Source organism: Ostrea edulis, chromosome 6 (genome assembly GCF_947568905.1).
Source record: "Ostrea edulis chromosome 6, xbOstEdul1.1, whole genome shotgun sequence".
Lineage (NCBI taxonomy): Eukaryota > Metazoa > Mollusca > Bivalvia > Ostreida > Ostreidae > Ostrea > Ostrea edulis.
This window is the reverse complement of record NC_079169.1, coordinates 63,358,488-63,378,119: the sequence shown is the minus strand read 5'-3', so window position 1 is coordinate 63,378,119 and position 19,632 is coordinate 63,358,488. Positions and strand designations below refer to the sequence as shown.

Below are 19,632 nucleotides of genomic sequence, written 5' to 3'. Positions count from 1 at the left end.
ATTAAATGTAGAATTGGAAATGGAGTATGAAGTTGAATTAAAAAAAACCAAGTTTGTTAATAACTATTTTTTCTCGATATATGTGTTATCTTTGTCGTCAAATTTTGGTCAGGTCTATGACAAATGCCAATGGTCTATGCTGCATCAAATAGACATAGACCTATTGTCTATGCCATTTAAAAAGTTCAATTCTCAGACTGTATAGATCTATAATAATGCCAATACATTTTGCTTTGCCCTCATACACGGTTACACTGCAAGACTGTTAGACATAGTTAATACTGAGCGAAGCTCAGACGGGTTGAAGGCCCATCGGCGAAGCAACGCTCTAATGGTAACACGTATGTAAAAGAAGAATTGAGAAAACCTGCAAAGGAATAGAGATAATCTCTACATACGTTCAGTAAAAATTTTGTCATCCATATGGGTGCCGCCATATTGTTTTGTTCATTAGTTCCTTCTACAGTTCTTCGTGTTTTAATTTGGAACACCAAAAATACCAGACTGATGTACAATATGTAATTCAAACACTTAGTTTGTTATAAATGAATGGGATAATGATTACTGTTACAGTTTATAGCCAATCATCAAATAGGGAAAGAGTAATACGACTAAATAGATGAACGACTTCACGAGTTTCTTTAAATAAAAATATACGATATATTTACACTTACATTTTTACCACTTTGATTTTGTTGGCGAGTTTTGTTTAATTTTAACTGTCTTTTAAATTGCAAATGGGATGTTTTATTGTTTATAATTGTTTGTTTTGAAAGAGAGAAAAAAGTCGAGGCTAAATGTAACGTCACAATGCACGGTTTACATCTGCTGCCGTTATATTCTCCGCGTTAAATGAATAGGCGGATCCTTTGTCTATCCTCATATGTCCCACTTTCATATTTAGATGTTACTGGGCATTTAGCGCAAGGGGAATTTCATAGATAAAATAGATTTTTAAATGAATTATGGTTTATCATACTTAACGGAATTATGATTATCACTTGGGACACGCCAATGACCATTTCATGCTTCGCTCGGTCCAACGGTCACACTGTATACATATTACTTAATCCCTAGAATTTCTGGTATCAATCTTTAACAGCAGTTTATATTTCATCTGACCGCAAACTGAAAGGTCTATGAAACAAAAAATAGTACCAGAGCTTGGTTTTCATCTTCTTCTTCTAATTAAAATATCCCCACCAATTGCTGCTAAATATATAGTCCCTTATAAATATTGTATGTAGGGAAATATTTTTCAATTTTATACCAGACAAACAGAGTACACTACGGATTTTATCTGATATTAAGAGTAAATTCTGAATCAATACTGTACATTAAAATTCATAACACCTGTGCCATGTGCCAGCTGTTGAGCAAACCTCTAGAAGCATGGTTTTTCAAAACGCTAATGCAGCATTGCTGAGAGTTTGGTTTAGCTATATCCTGACATAAAAAGATGCATTTTAGCAGGTTGGGAACACTTCCCCTATAGCGAGATATTCTCGCTAAAACGCGATTATCCCTCTTTAGCGAGAAATAAACACTACCATAAACAGGTGTTTTGGCGTCTTTATTGAAAATAATGGCAAATCCCGTGCAACGCTGAATAAGTGCGACACACACTCAACATGAAGTGAATTGTTTCTATGAAATTGACAACATAGTCAAGAAATTTCATATCAAAGTTGCTGCGTAAGAGAGAAGCAGTCTGGAATCCAATACACAACGTGAGTGTTTTTGTTTCGATTAATATATTTGCAGAAGCATCACACATTTTAGCACTTTTTCTTCTTTTCACGTGAAACACGAAGAGATGTATTCCACGGGTGTTTTTCTCGGTTGTACAGGATATATTTACTCTCGCTAGAGAGGGATAATCGCATTTTAGCGAGAATATTTCGCTATAGGGGAAGTGTTCCCAACCTGTTTAGAACCAGACTGAATGATTACCTTTCACCATTGATAACATCAGTTTATACAGCTGTTATATCAGGGTTGGCAAAAAAGTGGTCAATATGAGTATTGACCGGGCCGGTGGTCAATATGGTTAAAACCGGTCAATACTGGTTAATATTGGTCGATTGAAAATTATTTGGTCATTATAGTCTGTGTTATTTATTTTAAATGTTTAAGTGACCATTATGGTAAATACTGTAATTCATAACATGCACTATCAGTTTATAATAACTTATAAGTCATAATATTAGATAAATAATGTACAAATGAATCTGTTGAATTGGGGAAGATGTAAAAGTTTCTGTTCAAATTCCTTAGTTTAACAAGAACTACCTATATTTTAATAAGTATTGTTTCATCAATCTTCATTTTAAGTGTTAAATAAACATTTGAGGGGGTGGGTTGGTGATGTTTTCATAACAATAACACACACACTGGTCATCTCTGGTCCCTGCCTATGCTTATTAACACCTGTCAACTCTGCTTCCTGTGCTCAGGTAATGTCCAGCTACCTTTTATTCTTAATCTGTCCAGATACATGTATTAACCAGCTGTTAACAGGTCTGTCTCCAATTGTCAAGCTATGCTATAGAACTGTGATCCTCTGGTAGGTACAAAAGATATTTTGCTCAGTTTCAGCAAACCAAATATATTAAACTTTTGAAATTACATTTTATTATCTAATGAAAAATATTAATCAACAATTGATCCATATAATGAAAAGACTTAATTAATCTTTATCTTTGCAAGAAATGTACAAAAATAGGAAATTGGACAGTTTAAATCACAATTGACCAGTATTGACCACTTGGGGAGTATACACTTGTTAACCGCCCAACCCTGTGTTATAATATGCATTTCGAAATTACCTTCTCTTTCGTCATAGTATTCCCATTCACTCAGTAAGCGTTGGCTCTGTTTTGTTGCTTCACCCCATACTGTAAAATTCCAAGTCTAAACATAAAATCATATCGTTTTTATCACTTTGAGTGTGCGATTTCTAAATATCAAATATAATTAATAGGGGGAAATGCACACGGCAACGTTTTTATTTCTGCCGTCTCGGCGTCGAAACTTACTATACATCCAAACTGAACACTGATACAACAGAAATGGCTATAAGGACTGGATCGAGCAGATCAAGCGTCAGGCGGAACCATAACATAAGTACGGCCAAGCACCCACCCAAGCCCGGGCCAATTTTCGAGATTGTACTAACCGGGTTTATGAGGAGGGTGAGAAAAGATTGAACCGAAAACTGGGTACAACAAAAATCCGGGAAATGATCTGCACAATTTTACAGATTCTGTTTTTTCCAATATGTCCTTAATATTTATACTCCTGGGCGTGAAATTCGTTTTGTAATTTATGATGTAAGTAATGAAGACTTGGAACTAATTCAAATGTTGTAAATTCATTAATTTGGTAGATATATTACCGATTCTTCAAAACATTTATTTAAATTTTCCCGAAATTTTTAAATTTTGTATAAAAATTAAGTGATTTGGCTATTAATTTCAAATTTTTATCCAAAACCCCTAGTTTTTAAAGTTCTATTTTCGATTTTAAGGCAAGGTTGTAACTTATGTGAAATTCTAATTTTTTTTCCTTTCCAATATCACCCCCTCCCCTATATTGAGTGCAAAAAGTTCATTATTTATATCCACTCAAATAGCATTATTATTATTTTTTTAAAAATCTATTCTATACTGTTAGAAGGCACTAGTGTATATTGATTAATTTGTATTGCTTATGTCGTGTTGACACCAACAGACAAATAATCTTTATGTGATACCTGCAAAAGAGCGGCAAGTTTAACGAACACGCTATATAGATCAATTGATAACAAACAATACGACTCCAGTTTGTCTTTTTAATTTCATGATTCCCCTTCAACGTAGAAATCAAAACTATACTTCCGAGAGAAAAAATTGACAATCCCTCAAAACTCATGAGTTAAATTAGTTTTTTTTTTCAAATTTGATAAAATCTAATTGTGATTTAAACTGTTTTGAAAATTTTGCTGATATTGGTGTTATAATTAGGCCCTAATATGATTTAATTAAGTTAAGCAAATTTAAATTGCGTTACTGAGTTCAGGCTATAAAACAGCTTGGCACTGTATATCACTGCAATATGATGTCAGATTCATTAACAAGTGTTTCAATTTATCATTATTATTATTGACTACATGAAACTTGTCATTGACAGAATTTCATTTATATATAACTATATTTATGTTGTATTATATTTCTATAAACCAGTGACAAGTTGTTTTATAGTTTCAAAACCCCGATTTTACGTATGTTTATGGATATTTGGCAAAATAGGACCCTGGGACTGCAGTCTTATTATGCTTGTCAATATTGTTTTAAACAATTTTAAAAACAACTGTGAAATCAAGTTCTCCTCTTATGATACGTATAATATTACATATAGTTTTGTATCAGTATAATCTTGTTTGTAGATTAATTGGTACTAGCATATTATTTTCTAAAAATGGATTCAGATTTGTAAAGCATGTAATGAATAGACAGAATGATATTATAAGTATTAGAATTTCATTATTGGCTATTTGAAATATTTCTATATTCATGATTTACATGTAAATTCAAAAGGAATCCAATGCACTAAACTTTTTAATATGCGTATTATGAATGTCCACACTAGTACGCGCACAGAGTGTATATCAAACAAGGTTCATAACATTACCTACAGAACTAGGCTATAAAGGTTGAGTCAAATATATTCATGATATTCTTTGCACAGATAAATCAGGGGCGGATCCAGGAATTGTGGTTACGGGGGGCGCCATTTTATGAGGCAGTGGATCCAGGCCTGGCTTCGCAGAATTATATATATATATTCTCAGTTAATGTGCACAAATCTTTTTGCTGAAAAAAATAATAATAAAGAATTACAAAACTGTCCTTCTGTACTTATTCATATTGCTAAATGATTGCAGAAAAGAAAAGAGAAATATAATTATCTGTATTTTTTACACAATGTCAAACATAAGCACCCTCAATACCTTGAGTAAATTAACACAATGTACGTTTCCTGAGATCATGCATTTATTTTTGAAAGGTGATATTGCGTTAGTGTCTCTATCAATACGTATGTCTGATGTGAAATTATGCTGCCAGAATATTGAAAACATCAATGGAAACCATGTTAAGATATGGTTGTCAAACATTAAAAACTCAGATATAAAGGAAATCATACAAATTGTAGAAACCTTAAGTGTCTGCACTCGTGGGGTTCCAAACAGATACACGTAACGTACATTTCACATTTGACTCATTTTCCATACTTAATTTTGATGTGTGTGTGTGTGTGTGTGTGTGTGTGTGTGTGTGTGTGTGTGGAGTCTTGTCATTATTTCCGCTCTGTTGAGTGACATTTTCTGCAAATATGAATAGAGATGAAATTGTCTATATGGGGCTATCATAATCATCAAATATTGCCTTTTAAAACAATAAATATCCACTGACCAGGGAGTATCATCGTTTTTCAAAGGAAAGGGGATCGGAATTACAAATTGAAAGTTTTGTCTTCTCAAAACATATTGACAAGCAGAAAAAAATGGTGGATATATATGGCACGCCAAATTCACAAAAATGAGCTAAACATAGTTTCACAGTTGATAAACTAGGTTTATCGACTGTAAACTATAGTTTACGGACCGTAAACTATAGTTAACGACGTTAATCTATATTTCACATCTGTAAACCATAGTTAACAGATAATCTATGTTTCACAAGCATGAACTATAATTAACAATGAAAACGATCATTAGTGATTGCAAAACATAGTTTATCTGATAAATACGGTTTCACGATTGTAAACTACGGTTTACAAGTCATAGTTTATCTAATAAATATAGTATCACAATTTGTGAAACTAGGATTAACAATTGTGAACTATAGTTAACGAATGTAAATTATAGTTTACAAATGTGAATCTGTATTTATCAGCAAAATCTATTGTTAACGTTTATTTAAAGACAGATAAACTTGGATTAGCATTTGTAAACTATAGTTTACAACCGTTAAATATAGTTTAACGGATGAAAACTATAGTTAACGAATCGTTAACTATAGTTTACAGTTCGTAAACTATAGTTTACAGTCGATAAACCTAGTTTATCAACTGTGAAACTATGTTTAGCTCATTTTTGTGAATTTGGCGTGCCATAGATATATTTTTTCATATTAATGCTCTATCGTCTTTATTCACAACTCTCAAGCTATAAATCGTATTTGTAAAGGATTTGATAGGACCACATTGAAACATCATATCTAATAGGAAAACCATCATTTACAACTGATATTTCATACAACATTTCACGTTCCTTCAATCTAGCATTGCTAACAGACGTACGTGTATGTTACAAACGAATCTTTGATAATCTACATCTTGATTATAATCAATGCAAACAATATCTATTAATGTTTGGAATATTTGACACTATCATTCTCTGACAGTGGAAATAATGTATCATGATTGACGGAATGTAAAGTTCGATCTTCAATATATACAATCGAGTAGTTTATGATACTATAAGAAATGTACGTTACAATATATAAGGTGCATCCCCCCATAATGTCGTAATTATATGTAGTCAGAACCATCATCGACTATTTTAGAAATGGGAACAATATCGGCATATCCATGTTAAATTTGTTTACATCACCAGATTTCAAAATCAGTGATCTCGTCAAACTTGCATCTAATTACTGATTTTTGCATTGTTTCCAATTTCCTTCGAATCTTAAACATAAAGAACTTCAAAACCACGCGGCCATATAATTTGTGCAAAGTTAGACACATTTTTAACACAATTTCGTATGATTTGGTAACGTATACTATTCAGTAACGTAGGTTTCGAATAATGCATATCATTGTTGCTTATAGTTCTTATATTCGATTACAAATACGCAAGATGTATTATACTATTTTCAGCAGGTATATATTGCATTGAAAAACTCGTTTTCTCAAAACATGAGGTACTGTACGTTTCATTCTTATCCATACGCTAAGAGAACACAATATTAAGATTTGGATAAATCAAAGGCTATATTCTCTTTTAAAAATGAAACCTATGGATCGGCGACATGACTTTATAAGATACACATTTACCAAATTGAAAAATACACAATAGAACTTATTATTTTTTAACTCATTCATGCTATCTAACTTCATCAAAATATCTCGCATAATGTTGTTATGCGTACCTTTTATATAGCACTGATAATGAAATATAAAATACCTGCTCTGGCTTGTAACGTACGTTTCATTTCTGTACATAACGGTAATCCTTACTACAGTAGTTGGCCATAAGTAAGTTCACAAAGAGAATTTTCTCTATATATTTAATGCAAATCTATCTTTTTTTTCAAAATCTTTTCTTACCTTTTTTCTTCTTCCAAAATTACACATACTTATATAAAGAGTATATACTCTCAAATTAAAATTCGTGTTAAAATCGTCATATCTTAACAATATATTATCATATATTTATTCTGAAATTATTAGATGATACTGTGAATACTTCTGAGATCAGTGCTTTTTATTTCATCAAAATTGATGAAGAAATGCGTTCAGAAAATTTGTTTGAAAGTATATGGTTTTGTATTAAATATATAGTGGACATTTTCTTTGGGTACTTACTTATGGCCCAGTACTGAATATTATGTTTAAATATCAATGGCTAAATATATGTTAATTTCCAGTTATGGCAACCATTTCTTTTCAAAATTCTCATGAAACTTCTAAATGGCATAGGTAAGTACTAATAAAACAATTTCGTTTTTTTTCAAACAAAAATAAGAGAAAACAAATACTACGTTAAAGGAGCCTGCATGTACATGGTTTTTTTTTTTTATACTTACATACTGTACTTACTAAACTATAATTATACTGATTTGATTAGTTTTATATGTATTCACGCAACAATTCATTATCAGCTGTTTCTGAAACAGTTGGGTTAACTTATCTAATATAGCATGTTGTTAATTTAAATCCTGTCTGCAATCAGTATTTCATATATACAAGTAATTATAGATGTGTGCAGTGCAGAAGTGTGAACTTTGCCAGTATTAGTACCTCTGAATGATTGTTATTTATTTTCATTGTTATAATTAATTGCTTGTTTAACCTGTGCATGCCCCCCCCCCCCCCCCCCCCCCACGATTTTTCCATGAATTGGCTGTATAACGGTAACAATTCAGTGTACCATTTTTTTTTTTAAAATAACCATTTCTCCACCCATCTAAGAGGATTCCGTGGGTATGTGATCGCAGTATTGGGTATAGTGTACTTTTTTCTGCGGATGATGGGGCGAGTTTGTCCCGATGAAGGGGCGAGTTGTCCCGATGGCGAGTTGTCTTGGGGGCGAGTTGTCCTGATACCGGAGAGTCCTAGCAATGATGTTTTAAAAACAGAATACGTTGTTCTTTGTTATTTTCATATATACATGTATGTTCAATTTTTCTGATACCATGAATACATATCTTATAAAATTTAAGGCTTTTTGTGATTCAACCCTATACATATATTAATATCGGGATCGGTATACTTAATAAATTTTGGAGCCCGCCAAAACGAAAATTGCGTGATTGTAAACAGCGATTGAGCGAACATTTGCAGGCTCGAATGGAAATTGTGAGTTTCACTTTTGTAGAGTTTGTTTGATATTTTTGAATGTTTACTGTGACAGTAGATTCTTTTCATTGATACTAAACTATTTTTCGGTGTATGATTGTAAACCGATATGAGTTGATACAAATAATTAAATATAATCGCAGATCAAGAGATTCTTCATGTGTCACAATAGAGAGATCTATATACACATTAACACTTCGAGGGGAGGCGGAACACTAAAACCTTCATTTTATCTGTGGATTTAACTGACACAAACCTAACACAGTGCTGATAGCTATATCTAATAATCTGTAAACAATACCATATATTCGAATGGCCAACGCCCAAATAACAGCACCCCGTGCCGGCTTTAGTATTTTTTCAGTGTGCTGTTCATTTTCCTTTGTTCTTCCTTGAAAGGAGCAAACTCGGCATTCGACAAGTATAACTATTCCAAGAGATTTCAGGGTCTGCCTGATCAATCTTGGAAGGAAAGAGTACTCAGATGTACATTATTCAGTCTCATTGGCAGTAAAGAAGATGGGTGAACTTGGCGAACAATAAGCCTATTCATGATTGGGCACCAGTTGCGAATCAGGAGTTTAAAATCCGTATTGATGGTACCTGTATTTACAATAGATACAGTACCGTACTAAAACGCTGTCCAAAATATTTATAATTAAAAACAAATATATAGAATATATTAAAGGCATCAGTTCTCGCCTCTTTTGGTACAACTCTAAGGCCGGTTTTACAGTTACAGAGCGCACCACAGGCACTCGATGTTTTAAATATCTATAATAAAAAAAATTGTCTTCCTGTAAACATAATATTATGTTTACAGGAAGTCAATTTTTTAAAACGTCGAGGGCCTGACGAACGCACATTTCCTGTTAGATTTCCCATCGAATACAAATGGGACAGAAACAGACCCTTGATTAGCCTTTTGTTTTTGTACTGAACTGTAGTTCACTGTACCTTTTAGACAATCTGCACTGGTTGCATATTTGGCTTTTGTCATGAACTCTTCAAGTAACTTTTTAAGCATTGTTGAAATTATTCTCTTTAACTTTCCTTTAAGTTGTCGTTTATATAAACAACATCCATACTTCACAGGAGACCCCATATACTTGTTTACATTTATTGACTAGTAGCATGTTGGAATCAATTACTTGTAATTGTCATAAGACTGCATGCTATGAATAAAACTTAGCATAAGATGTCGGAGACAAAAAATTATGGGAAGTCTAATCATTCATAAGAAGAAAAAAATAAGTGGAATAAATTGGTATTTGAACCACAGATATGCAATCTGGGCCTGTTTAGAACTTAAACGAGACTTCCACTATACCACCTTGGCTATCCATCACATGAAGACTTTCCCATTTTCAAGCTATTTAAAGTCACCCGTAGTGGACATCGAAATTTTCTTGATTGTACGACAAAAGTTATACACAAGAAGTAAGTTATTTTCATAGAGTGGGTCAAGTCTCCATACTTTTATTTACAAAACATTTTACAACTGAACATGTACTAACATATTTTACCCAGGTCACAATGGAGACTCGGCCCACTCCATATGAAAATCTATTTGGAAAAGTCAAATTTACTGTTAATTCGAGCGTTTTTCGCGTATACGTGATTTTAAATAGGATTTTTTTTCAATGTTCTTTTGAAATGGGCACATCGAAAAAGCATATTTGGAAACTATGGATTGATTGTTTTAACTAGAATGCAAATTTTTCTTTTCTGGAGAGTTTCAACTTTAACTTTGATATTTGTCCTTCTGTGGGTTCTCAGCTTGATAAAGTCGCCCATCTTCTTTTTAACAATGATGTGTTTATTGCTAAGATTTCGTAGTAAATTCAAGGGAAGTTTACTTTTATAGATTCTGCGAATAGGCCAATGGCTCATTTCCAGTCGCAGAAATCTCTACATTTGGATGATGGCATTTCATTTTCGCTCACCATGTCCATCTTGCATAAATGTTCAGAATTTTTCAGTTAGGTTGTATCTTAAGGGAAGCGAAGGAGTTTATATGTGTGTGTATGTGTAACAAACATGTCTTGTTTATTTTCATGCCCTCAGAATCGAAGATTCAGGGCATATAGTTTTGATCTGTCTGTGGCAAATTTTTTTTAACCTGGGTCATATCTTTTTCACCATAAGAAGTAGAGATTTCAAATTTGGTAAGTGTATTTCTTATGGCAAGACCTTTCCATTGACACCGAAATCTTTGACCTGGTGACCTTTACATTGACTTACTTTAAGCATGTTTATTGTTTAGAAAATTTGAATATAAGCCATATCTTTCAGACGAAATAGTTACCGGTTTTTATAATAAGCATGTGCATTTTTTGTGAGAAGACCTTTTCAACTGTGATGGTTTTGTATGTACTTCATTCTATTTAAAATTACTTCCCTTTGTTTAGACCCAAACGGATTTCTTATGCACGTGCCTGGACTGTAAGACCTGGCCGGTGGGGGATTCTAGAGGAGTTAGCAACTTACATTAGTACTGTTTAGATGTATTTCAGGGACTGGGGTTAAATTCGGAATTATACAGCTCTTAAATGGTAAATATCACACTCCCTTGGACTTATTATGATACTGTTTCATATCTTACTAATTAACTTGTAAATACCTGTGGTTTTACTAAGAATATATTATTTCATTCTTAAACACTGAAATTCTCGTTATTCTTTTTGAACACGGAGGTACACGGGGATACTGAAAGTCCCGTTACACAACGATATCTAAATTGTTGACATTGATCTAATTTTGTAGAATTTTCAAAAAACTACATTGTCTCACAGTTCCACTTTGTTATACCCCCCGCAAACGAAGTTTGGGGGGGTATACTGGAATCACTCTGTCCGTCCGTTTGTCCGTCGACGCAATTTGTCCGAAGTTTATTTCTAATACCGCTGGACATATTTCATTCAAACTTTATACACATCTTCTATATATTATGTAGTTGTGCATCTCCTATTTTCATTGAAATATTTCAACAGTTATAGAAGTTACACACATTTTCTTTTCATTTTGGGGGTTGCACACCTTGTCCAGAGTTTAATTCTAATACTGTTGAACAGATTTGATTCAAACTTTATTCTCATCTTATATAATGTAGTTGTGCATCTTCTATTTTCATTGAAATATTTTAACAGTTATGGAAGTTATGGACATTTTCTGGTTTGGTTGTACTTGTAGTAATAGACACAATTTGTCCAGAGTTTTACAATTTGTCCGAAGTTTATTTCTAATACCGCTGGACATATATAATGTGAAAATATCCAATGTGCTTGCATTAAATATTTCCCATCGTCTTATATGCCCCGCGGGGGGTATTAGTCCCATTAGGACAGTTCTAGTTGTAATCTGGGTGCATCAGTGTTTCACAAAACACATCTTGTTTCTGTTTACTACATGTAACACTAAGTTATTGTTAAACAATGATCCCATAACTAGCTGTTTTTATTTAGCGATGTTTGCCTTAGAAATCCTGTTTATAAAGATGATGCTTCATTTTTTTTCTAGGAACACCACAAATAAATTGAAATACTTTAAAAATATTCATCAATCGAACAAGATGAAGAAAACTGGTGGCCCACCAAATAAAAAGCCAAGGTAATGTTTAATGCATTTATATCAATTATACTAATTGCTATGTGTATATACAGGTAAAGTTTACACTAAATAAATTCTTTGGACACTCTGAAAACGAATTTCATTCAGTTTTGAATTCATCTATTGAGGATAAGGGCAAAATGAGTGAACTGTTTGTAGTAGTTTCTTTGCTGGTGTGAGGTGTAATATTGCTGATGTTTAATGTACCCATGTGATGGTGTGTAACACAGTTGTATATCCACATAATTATCATGTTGTATTAAAAGTATAATGGAAGTCATGACATCAATTTTTTACAGATACAATGATGAAGATGATCCATCAAATTTTGAAGATGAGCTGGCATTGTTAGATGAAATAGAAATGGAGATGCAGGACGACTTCGATGAACATGATGGCTCTGCTGGTAACATTGTAGCACTACAGGGTTTAAACTTAGCACTCGCCCACTTGCCAATTGCGAGTAAAATTTTGTGTTGGTGCCTAAATTTGCTGTCTTGCTTGCCCACATGGCGAGTGATTTCTGTGAACAGGAATCGGGTCATAATTGTATCGGGTTTGGAAATCAGTATATATTTTAAGCGACTAGACACTTTTCCAAGAGTTATTTACAAGCTTAATGTAAAGCGTTTGGAGACAACATCTATATTGAAAGTAAACCATGCACGAAGTCGATCGGAAAGATCAATGATGTCAAAACAGCTGGAAGTTTTTGAGCTGGCCAAAAAAAGGAGCAGGATTGCAGTCTTCATGATGATTATGACTTAGGGATATGAAAAAATGGAATACTAGACTGTTAGTACAAAAAAAAGCGGCGTTTTTGTCGTAACAAATTGAAAAAATATTGGAGTTGGAATACAAATGATTTGATAATGATTGTTTCTGTGGTAGAGTATACGTGTATTATATAAGATAAAAAAAATTATGGAAACCTATTTTTAACCTTTAAATATTTCTATGTATTCAAATGGTATAATGAAAGAAACTATATGATCTATTCACATCACAGGCAATAGTAAATTCAAACCCGAGTGATATAATTGCCTGTGATGGGAATTTATGGATCATGGATTTCTTGCATTATATTTCATCAGATGTGGGCTAGCATGTTTTGTTGTGGGGCTCCCAGAAATAACTTTTCCGTGATTTGAGAATTGGGATATTTTTATGCCCCCGAGATCAAAGATCGGGGAGCATATTGTTTTTGTCCTGTCTGTCATTTTGTAATTCTGTCATTCTGTCTGAAACTTTAACCTTGCTAATAACATTTGAACAGTAAGTGATAGAGTTTTGATATTTCACATGAGTATTCCTTGTGACAAGACCTTTCCGTGGGTACCAACATTTTTGACCCCGTGACCTTGACGTTTGACCTACTTTTTGAAAACTGTAACCTTGCAAATACCTTTTGAACAGTAAGTGATAGAGCTTTGATATTTCACATGAGTATTCCTTGTGACAAGACCTTTCTGTGGGTACCAACATTTTTGATCCTTGACCTTGGAATTTGACCTACTTTTTGAAAACTTTAACCTTGCTAATACCTTTTGAACAGTAAGTGACAGAGCTTTGATATTTCACATGAGTATTCCTTGTGACAAGACCTTTGCGTGGGTACCAACATTTCTGACCCTGTGACCTTGACCTTGGGAGTTTGACCTACTTTTGGAAAACTTTAACCTTGCTAATAACTTTTGAACAGTAAGAGATAGAGCTTTGATATTTCACATGAGTATTCCTTGTGACAAGACCTTTCCGTTGGTATTGAACCTTTTGACCTTGACATTTGACCTACTTTAAAAAATGTTTTTTACATTGGTCATAACTTCTAAATGGTAAATATTAGAGCTTTCATATTGTACATGAGCATTTCTTTTGACAAGATCTTTCTACTGGTACCCTGATATTTGCCCTTGTGACCTTGGCCATCTTCGGAATTGGCCATTATCGGGGGCATTTGTGTTTCACAAACACATCTTGTTTTTAATTTCTTTTGGTGGTAAATTTATAGCTCTGATATCAGTTATAATTTTGTGATAGCTTCTGTTAGTTAAGTTTGTAGCTCAGACAGTGTGATTTAATGATTATACTTTTATGACAGCTTTGTAGATTATGATTTGAGAGTTATATAATAAAGTTGTGGTGGGTTCTGCTGGTTACTTTGTAATTTGAGAATTATGATTTTGTTTCAATTTTCATATTAATGAAAATATCAGGTGTGATATATTTCCTGACTCTAAGAATGTTGACACTATTAGAATCGGTTCTTTTGGAAAAAGGCAGCTGTAGGAATTCAATCTTGAAAAACATGGACTGCATCTAAATTAATTTGAGAAAATATTGATAAAGGAATGTGTGTGTGGAAGTTCTGGTAGAGTGTCATTGTTTGATATGTTTTGATTGCAGGTGACGGTCCAGGACATGTGGATGTTCCATCCAAGTGGTGCCGACCTCCACTACCCGACGTTAAAGCAGACAGAGACAAACTGGTGTTCCAACAGATTGATGTCGATCACTACATAGGTTAGACATCATCTATGCCATTGCCTTTTAATGCTTGAAAAGTATTTTCTGTCTTTCACATCAGTTTTACTGTTTGAACTAGCCATACTCATTAATGCTAGTGATGCAGCGATTCAGCTTTCTGCTGATTCACTTCTCTAATTGGAATAATGATACACCGGCCATCATGACCCTGTATTTTTTATTCAGTAAGGTCATCAAACAGCCTGGCTTATTAAATGAAATTGAACTACGCTTTAAGCAACTTTCACTAACACCCTACATTTCATAATTCACAAGGTACAAGCATTTCTTATTATCAAGTGTTTATCAGTATTTTACTAACTGTTGTCGGTGTTAATTAACTGATACTGTTATACAGTACCATTACTATCGATTTTTCCCAACTTTATGATTTAAAAAATACCCCCAGCAACAAACCACTTTGATATTGTAATTCGATGCTCACAAGTCATTTTGAATGAAATCATGAATTTTCATCAGTTATCTAATTTCTTTACTTCCTCTTAAATAGAAAGGAGACTCAACACATTCTTAATATATTTATTTGTTTATCCTTTGAAATATGACTTATTCAGGGTTAATTTTAAGATGAATCCATGTATTTTATCTTATAGAATTTCCAAGTGGTATTGAAAACACTGGTTGGTGAATATCAGTTCACCATAATTAGCTGTTGATGCATAAACTATGTCACACAGTAGTTTTAGTCTTAGTTTAGGAGTCAAATTGCTCATGATCTTCATCACACTCGTTAGCTATTTTGAATACACTATATATTATGACACTGAAACTTCCATTTTCCCAGAGAAACTGGTTGTGAACATAAACAGAAAAAAACAAAACCAAGATTTTATGAACTCTTAAAATAAATATAATGAAACGATTTGAAGTGAACTACGCTATGTAGCATTCAACTTGGCAGTCCTTTTCTCAGTGGGCTAACCATATCAGAGGTTAATATCATTGTTTCACGTAAATTCAGTAGGGTTACTGAACATAATTAAAATGCTTGAAAATTGTCGAACCATTTTATATACTATTTTCTATTAATTCATGTTTTTCTACTTATTAATGTATACAGTATTTGTAAAATACCAGTACAGTGTATTTGATATTCATAATGCGATATATCGTTGCCATGGATCATACCACAGTACATTGATATACCAGAATTATTGCAGGGAATTTCCTGTATATCCAACAGTTATTTATAATGGAGTTTCTGAAGTTCTACTGGATAAAGTTTTCAGCATTAGGCCAATTAAAATTAATTGATAGATTATCATCTCCACTCGCCCCTTAAAAAAGGGCCCACCCCAATTTTTTTTTATTTTCGCAAAAATTACGATTTCAAACAAACTTGCTTCCCAGTGACATGAGTGAATGGTTAAAGTCACAGAATGTTGGTTTTATATCTTCTACCAATGATTAATACTTTGTGTGATGCCTTTTGTCATTAATTTTTTATTTTGGGGAAATAAAAAACTAAAATCCTATTTTTGTGTGACCCTGGATGATAATCTACTATTTAAGTTGAATTGGCCTTATGAATAGAATAGATTCAAAGTAGATTTATCATTTAGGAGTTGAATTTCGTGATCATGAAGTACAGTGTATATCTTACATTTTTTCCCCATGCAGGTAAACATTTACCAGGTATGCCTGGAGCAACTCAAGGTCCTGTCCCAATTATCAGAATGTACGGAATCACAGAAAATGGTAACAGCGTAATGGCCCACATTCATGGATTTGCACCTTACTTCTTTGTTCCGGCTCAGCAGGGATTCAAAAGGGAACACTGTGAACAATTTAGGGTATATATATTATCTTCTCATTGGTAATTCAAGCCATCCTTTTCATAAAACGATAAATGTACTTCAATGCATGTACTATATATTTATTATGTCATTGGTAGCATCATAAACAGAGATCGACATTAACGGTTGTCCGATTGCCCGAGGCAAGTGAAAACCAAGTTCGGACAAGTGAAACAAATTACGCACTTGCCCAATGGGGCAAGTGATATTTTTAATAGAAAATATGATTATTATAATAATTGTGTTAAGCTTGATGAATATCAAATATAAGTAAAACCCAACTCCATATAATGTTTTCTTTACCGAATCGTCAGATTATAGCGAAGACCAATTCTAGTATATCGTACTGTATCACCAATTGACAGAGAGAAATAATTAAGATAATTAGAATTACTGGTTGACAGGCTTATTAGAGTCTTAAAATATTTCGGACATCTAAGTTTTTCATTTGGACAAGTATAACTTGGAGTTTACTTGCCCGAAGGGCAAGTGAGATGAAAAGTTAATGTCTATCCCTGATAAACTAATCAGGTAATCTGTTTCTGGATTTTTATGTGAACACATTTGTGGCTATGTAAAAATACATTTCAACATGATCTGAAGATTTGATATTTTCGACCATTTCTGTACACTGCTTTAGATGGAAGGTGTTATGGTTTAGCAATGTCTGTACATCCATCCTTCGGTCTGTCTGGTTGGGTTTTTCTATTTTCCTTTCTCTTTCACATATCAAGCAGATACTTGTTGTGTAGCTTTATTGTATATGTACATCACTCTAGATCACATTGCATTTCAATCCCTCTTGCAAGAGTTTTGCCACTTCATTTGAAATTTAATGTTATAATCTTGCAGTTTTAAAGCTAAGGTCTTTGTAAACAATTTGCAAATGTGCATATTGAAGGGATTGATTTTGATTCCTAACAATGTCTAATTTTCCTTGATGTTTTAAAAAATTATGTTGTTCAACTTGAACAATTTTGGGGAAATAATTTACGCATAGAACTTTTATTTCATCTGTCCACCTTCTTTGACAGTTTTTAAGGTAGGATCTTTTATTCATACGATACAAGGAAAGTATGTCACAGCTTGATGTTGACTGATACTACCTTAAGTAAAGTTTTTCAGCGGATGACTTAAGAAAAAACCTTACAGAAACTTGTGATGGATGTATTATGTACTGTTTTTGGTACGCTTGTTCATTGAATGAGAAGTATTAAAAAATACCATCTGAATTGGTTACTCTGAGAGTGCTTTCTTTTTTAATGGGATCTCTAACAAACCGTATAAAATTACAGAAACACCTTGATGGTGTGGTGAGGGGAGACCTTCGATCCAACAAAGAAGATATCCAGACTGCTGTTCTTGCTGTTGATTATGTCATGAAGGAAAGTAAGAACAGTGAAACTTATTAAATCTAGACATGCTTAGGTCCTGTGAAAATCTTGTAATTACACATAAAGTCGTTCAGCTGATCTATTTCTGTCCATGTCCATCCAACGTTGTGGATCATAAATTTTGAAACATTTTTTTTTCCTTCTCAGAAATTGCATGGTCAATTTTCATCAAAAATTACTGTGTATCATCTATTGTGGTAGGGGAACAAAAATTGTGAATTCTATGGTCCCTGTTCTTTTGGGCCTTATAGGGATTAGGCTAAATCTGAAAATCTTTAAATTTGGCTATTTAACATTCTGTCCAAAATGATGGCCCCAGGGTCAGGCTTCAGGCTCAAATGCAGGGTATTATGGATTGTGAACCAGCATTAAATGCTTTAGAATCTCCTCTACTCCTAAACATCAAACACACTAGGTTTATGATTATATATTGAATGTAGACCTTTATAAAAATGTTGTTGTGTGATACTCAGATGGTCATTAAAATGTCATGGACATCTTTACAATAGAATACACAAGTTGGCTGGAAAACCATATTTACAATTTGCATGTTAAATTGCTCAACATTCAGATTATACAAGCTAAATTGTTCAAAGATATGGCTGTTATAGATCTGTAATCAATGGAGCTTGATATACAAGTATCAGGACCCTTTCTGGAGAATTACTTTCATTATATCTAGAATTTTCATCTTAAAGTTCATACGAATTATGTTTTTATAGCTTAGCTTAGTTGCTTTACCTCTCAAAATGGTCAAGAATAATCTTTTTACATATGACAACTTTGGTATATGTTTTAGGTATATATGGCTACCATGGAAACAGAAAACTCCCATTCTTAAGGATTACGATGGCCATCCCGCGTCTGATAGCGCCAGCGAAGCGTCTGTTGGAGCAGGGTTTTACATGCCCTGGGTATTCCAGTAATGGGTTTCAGGCCTATGAGAGCAACATAGACTTCGAAGTCAGGTTAGACTTGTAAACAATTTACTGGGAATCTGGTAAATGAACATGTACCACTTAATTACATATTTCATGTGCTTCCAACTCTTCCATATTATTAACTGGTAGTGAATTTAGCAAGTGAACACAAAACCGCTGGCAGATTGAGAAATACTGTTGAGTCATTGAAATTTGTGGGCACCTCTTGTAGATTATCGAGATTGAGATGTGATTTTGTGGATGTGGTTTCTGAACTTTAAAACAGTGTATAGATTGCTGTGATGATTCTGTTCTGCTGTTTAGCGAAAGTCCGCTATTTTGAATCTGACTCATTAGCGATTTCCGATATTTTGTCGCTTTCTAGTTTTACAGCAGTCCGTTTTCGTTTTTGTGCGGTTGGAAAAAGTCAGGTCATTTAGTCTGTATTCTTAATCTCTGAAATGTTTCATTTGTACGTTTCATTTGTCTTATCAGTGTGTGCACTGTAAAGCTGGTAACTGATCGCGATCCGATAAATACGGCATGGCGGTTCGTACACCCAGGTTAAGACGTGAAAGTTTTGGACAGAACATTTAAAATTTTAAAATTCATGGAATTGGCAATGGTTATCATGGGATGTCAAAGGGGAGAAAATATCTGAGAACGTTAGAAAGACGATTGATCCAGGGATTGTGAGATGTGTTTTATGTAACAAGGACATAAACTATATGGTAATCGGTA

The 19,632-nt window shown here is 33.4% G+C and overlaps 2 protein-coding genes across 7 annotated transcripts in view; one reads left to right on the top strand and one right to left on the bottom strand.

The window, feature by feature from the left end:
* Positions 1–3,199, bottom strand: part of LOC125683125 (beta-1,3-galactosyltransferase 5-like) — a 9,275-nt gene extending 6,076 nt beyond the window's left edge. Inside the window, exons 1-2 of one of the 3 annotated variants that reach the window (XM_056140362.1) lie at positions 3,035–3,199; positions 2,829–2,913 (exon numbers count right to left, since the gene is read on the bottom strand). The gene's annotated coding sequence lies outside the window, so the exon portion shown is untranslated. The remainder of the gene's footprint in view (positions 1–2,828; positions 2,914–3,034) is intronic. The other 2 variants (XM_048923947.2, XM_056140363.1) reach the window with 2 other exon arrangements.
* Positions 3,200–8,525: 5,326 nt separating this feature from the next.
* Positions 8,526–19,632, top strand: part of LOC125683111 (DNA polymerase delta catalytic subunit-like) — a 32,879-nt gene continuing 21,772 nt past the window's right edge. The window contains exons 1-9 of one of the 4 annotated variants that reach the window (XM_056140361.1): positions 8,526–8,625; positions 9,908–10,065; positions 11,037–11,180; positions 12,145–12,234; positions 12,534–12,640; positions 14,641–14,757; positions 16,402–16,574; positions 17,873–17,966; positions 18,771–18,939. In XM_056140361.1, coding sequence (XP_055996336.1) covers positions 12,197–12,234; positions 12,534–12,640; positions 14,641–14,757; positions 16,402–16,574; positions 17,873–17,966; positions 18,771–18,939 — 698 coding nt within the window. In that variant the 5' untranslated portion in view covers positions 8,526–8,625; positions 9,908–10,065; positions 11,037–11,180; positions 12,145–12,196. The remainder of the gene's footprint in view (positions 8,626–9,907; positions 10,066–11,036; positions 11,181–12,144; positions 12,235–12,533; positions 12,641–14,640; positions 14,758–16,401; positions 16,575–17,872; positions 17,967–18,770; positions 18,940–19,632) is intronic. The other 3 variants (XM_048923915.2, XM_056140360.1, XM_048923914.2) reach the window with 3 other exon arrangements.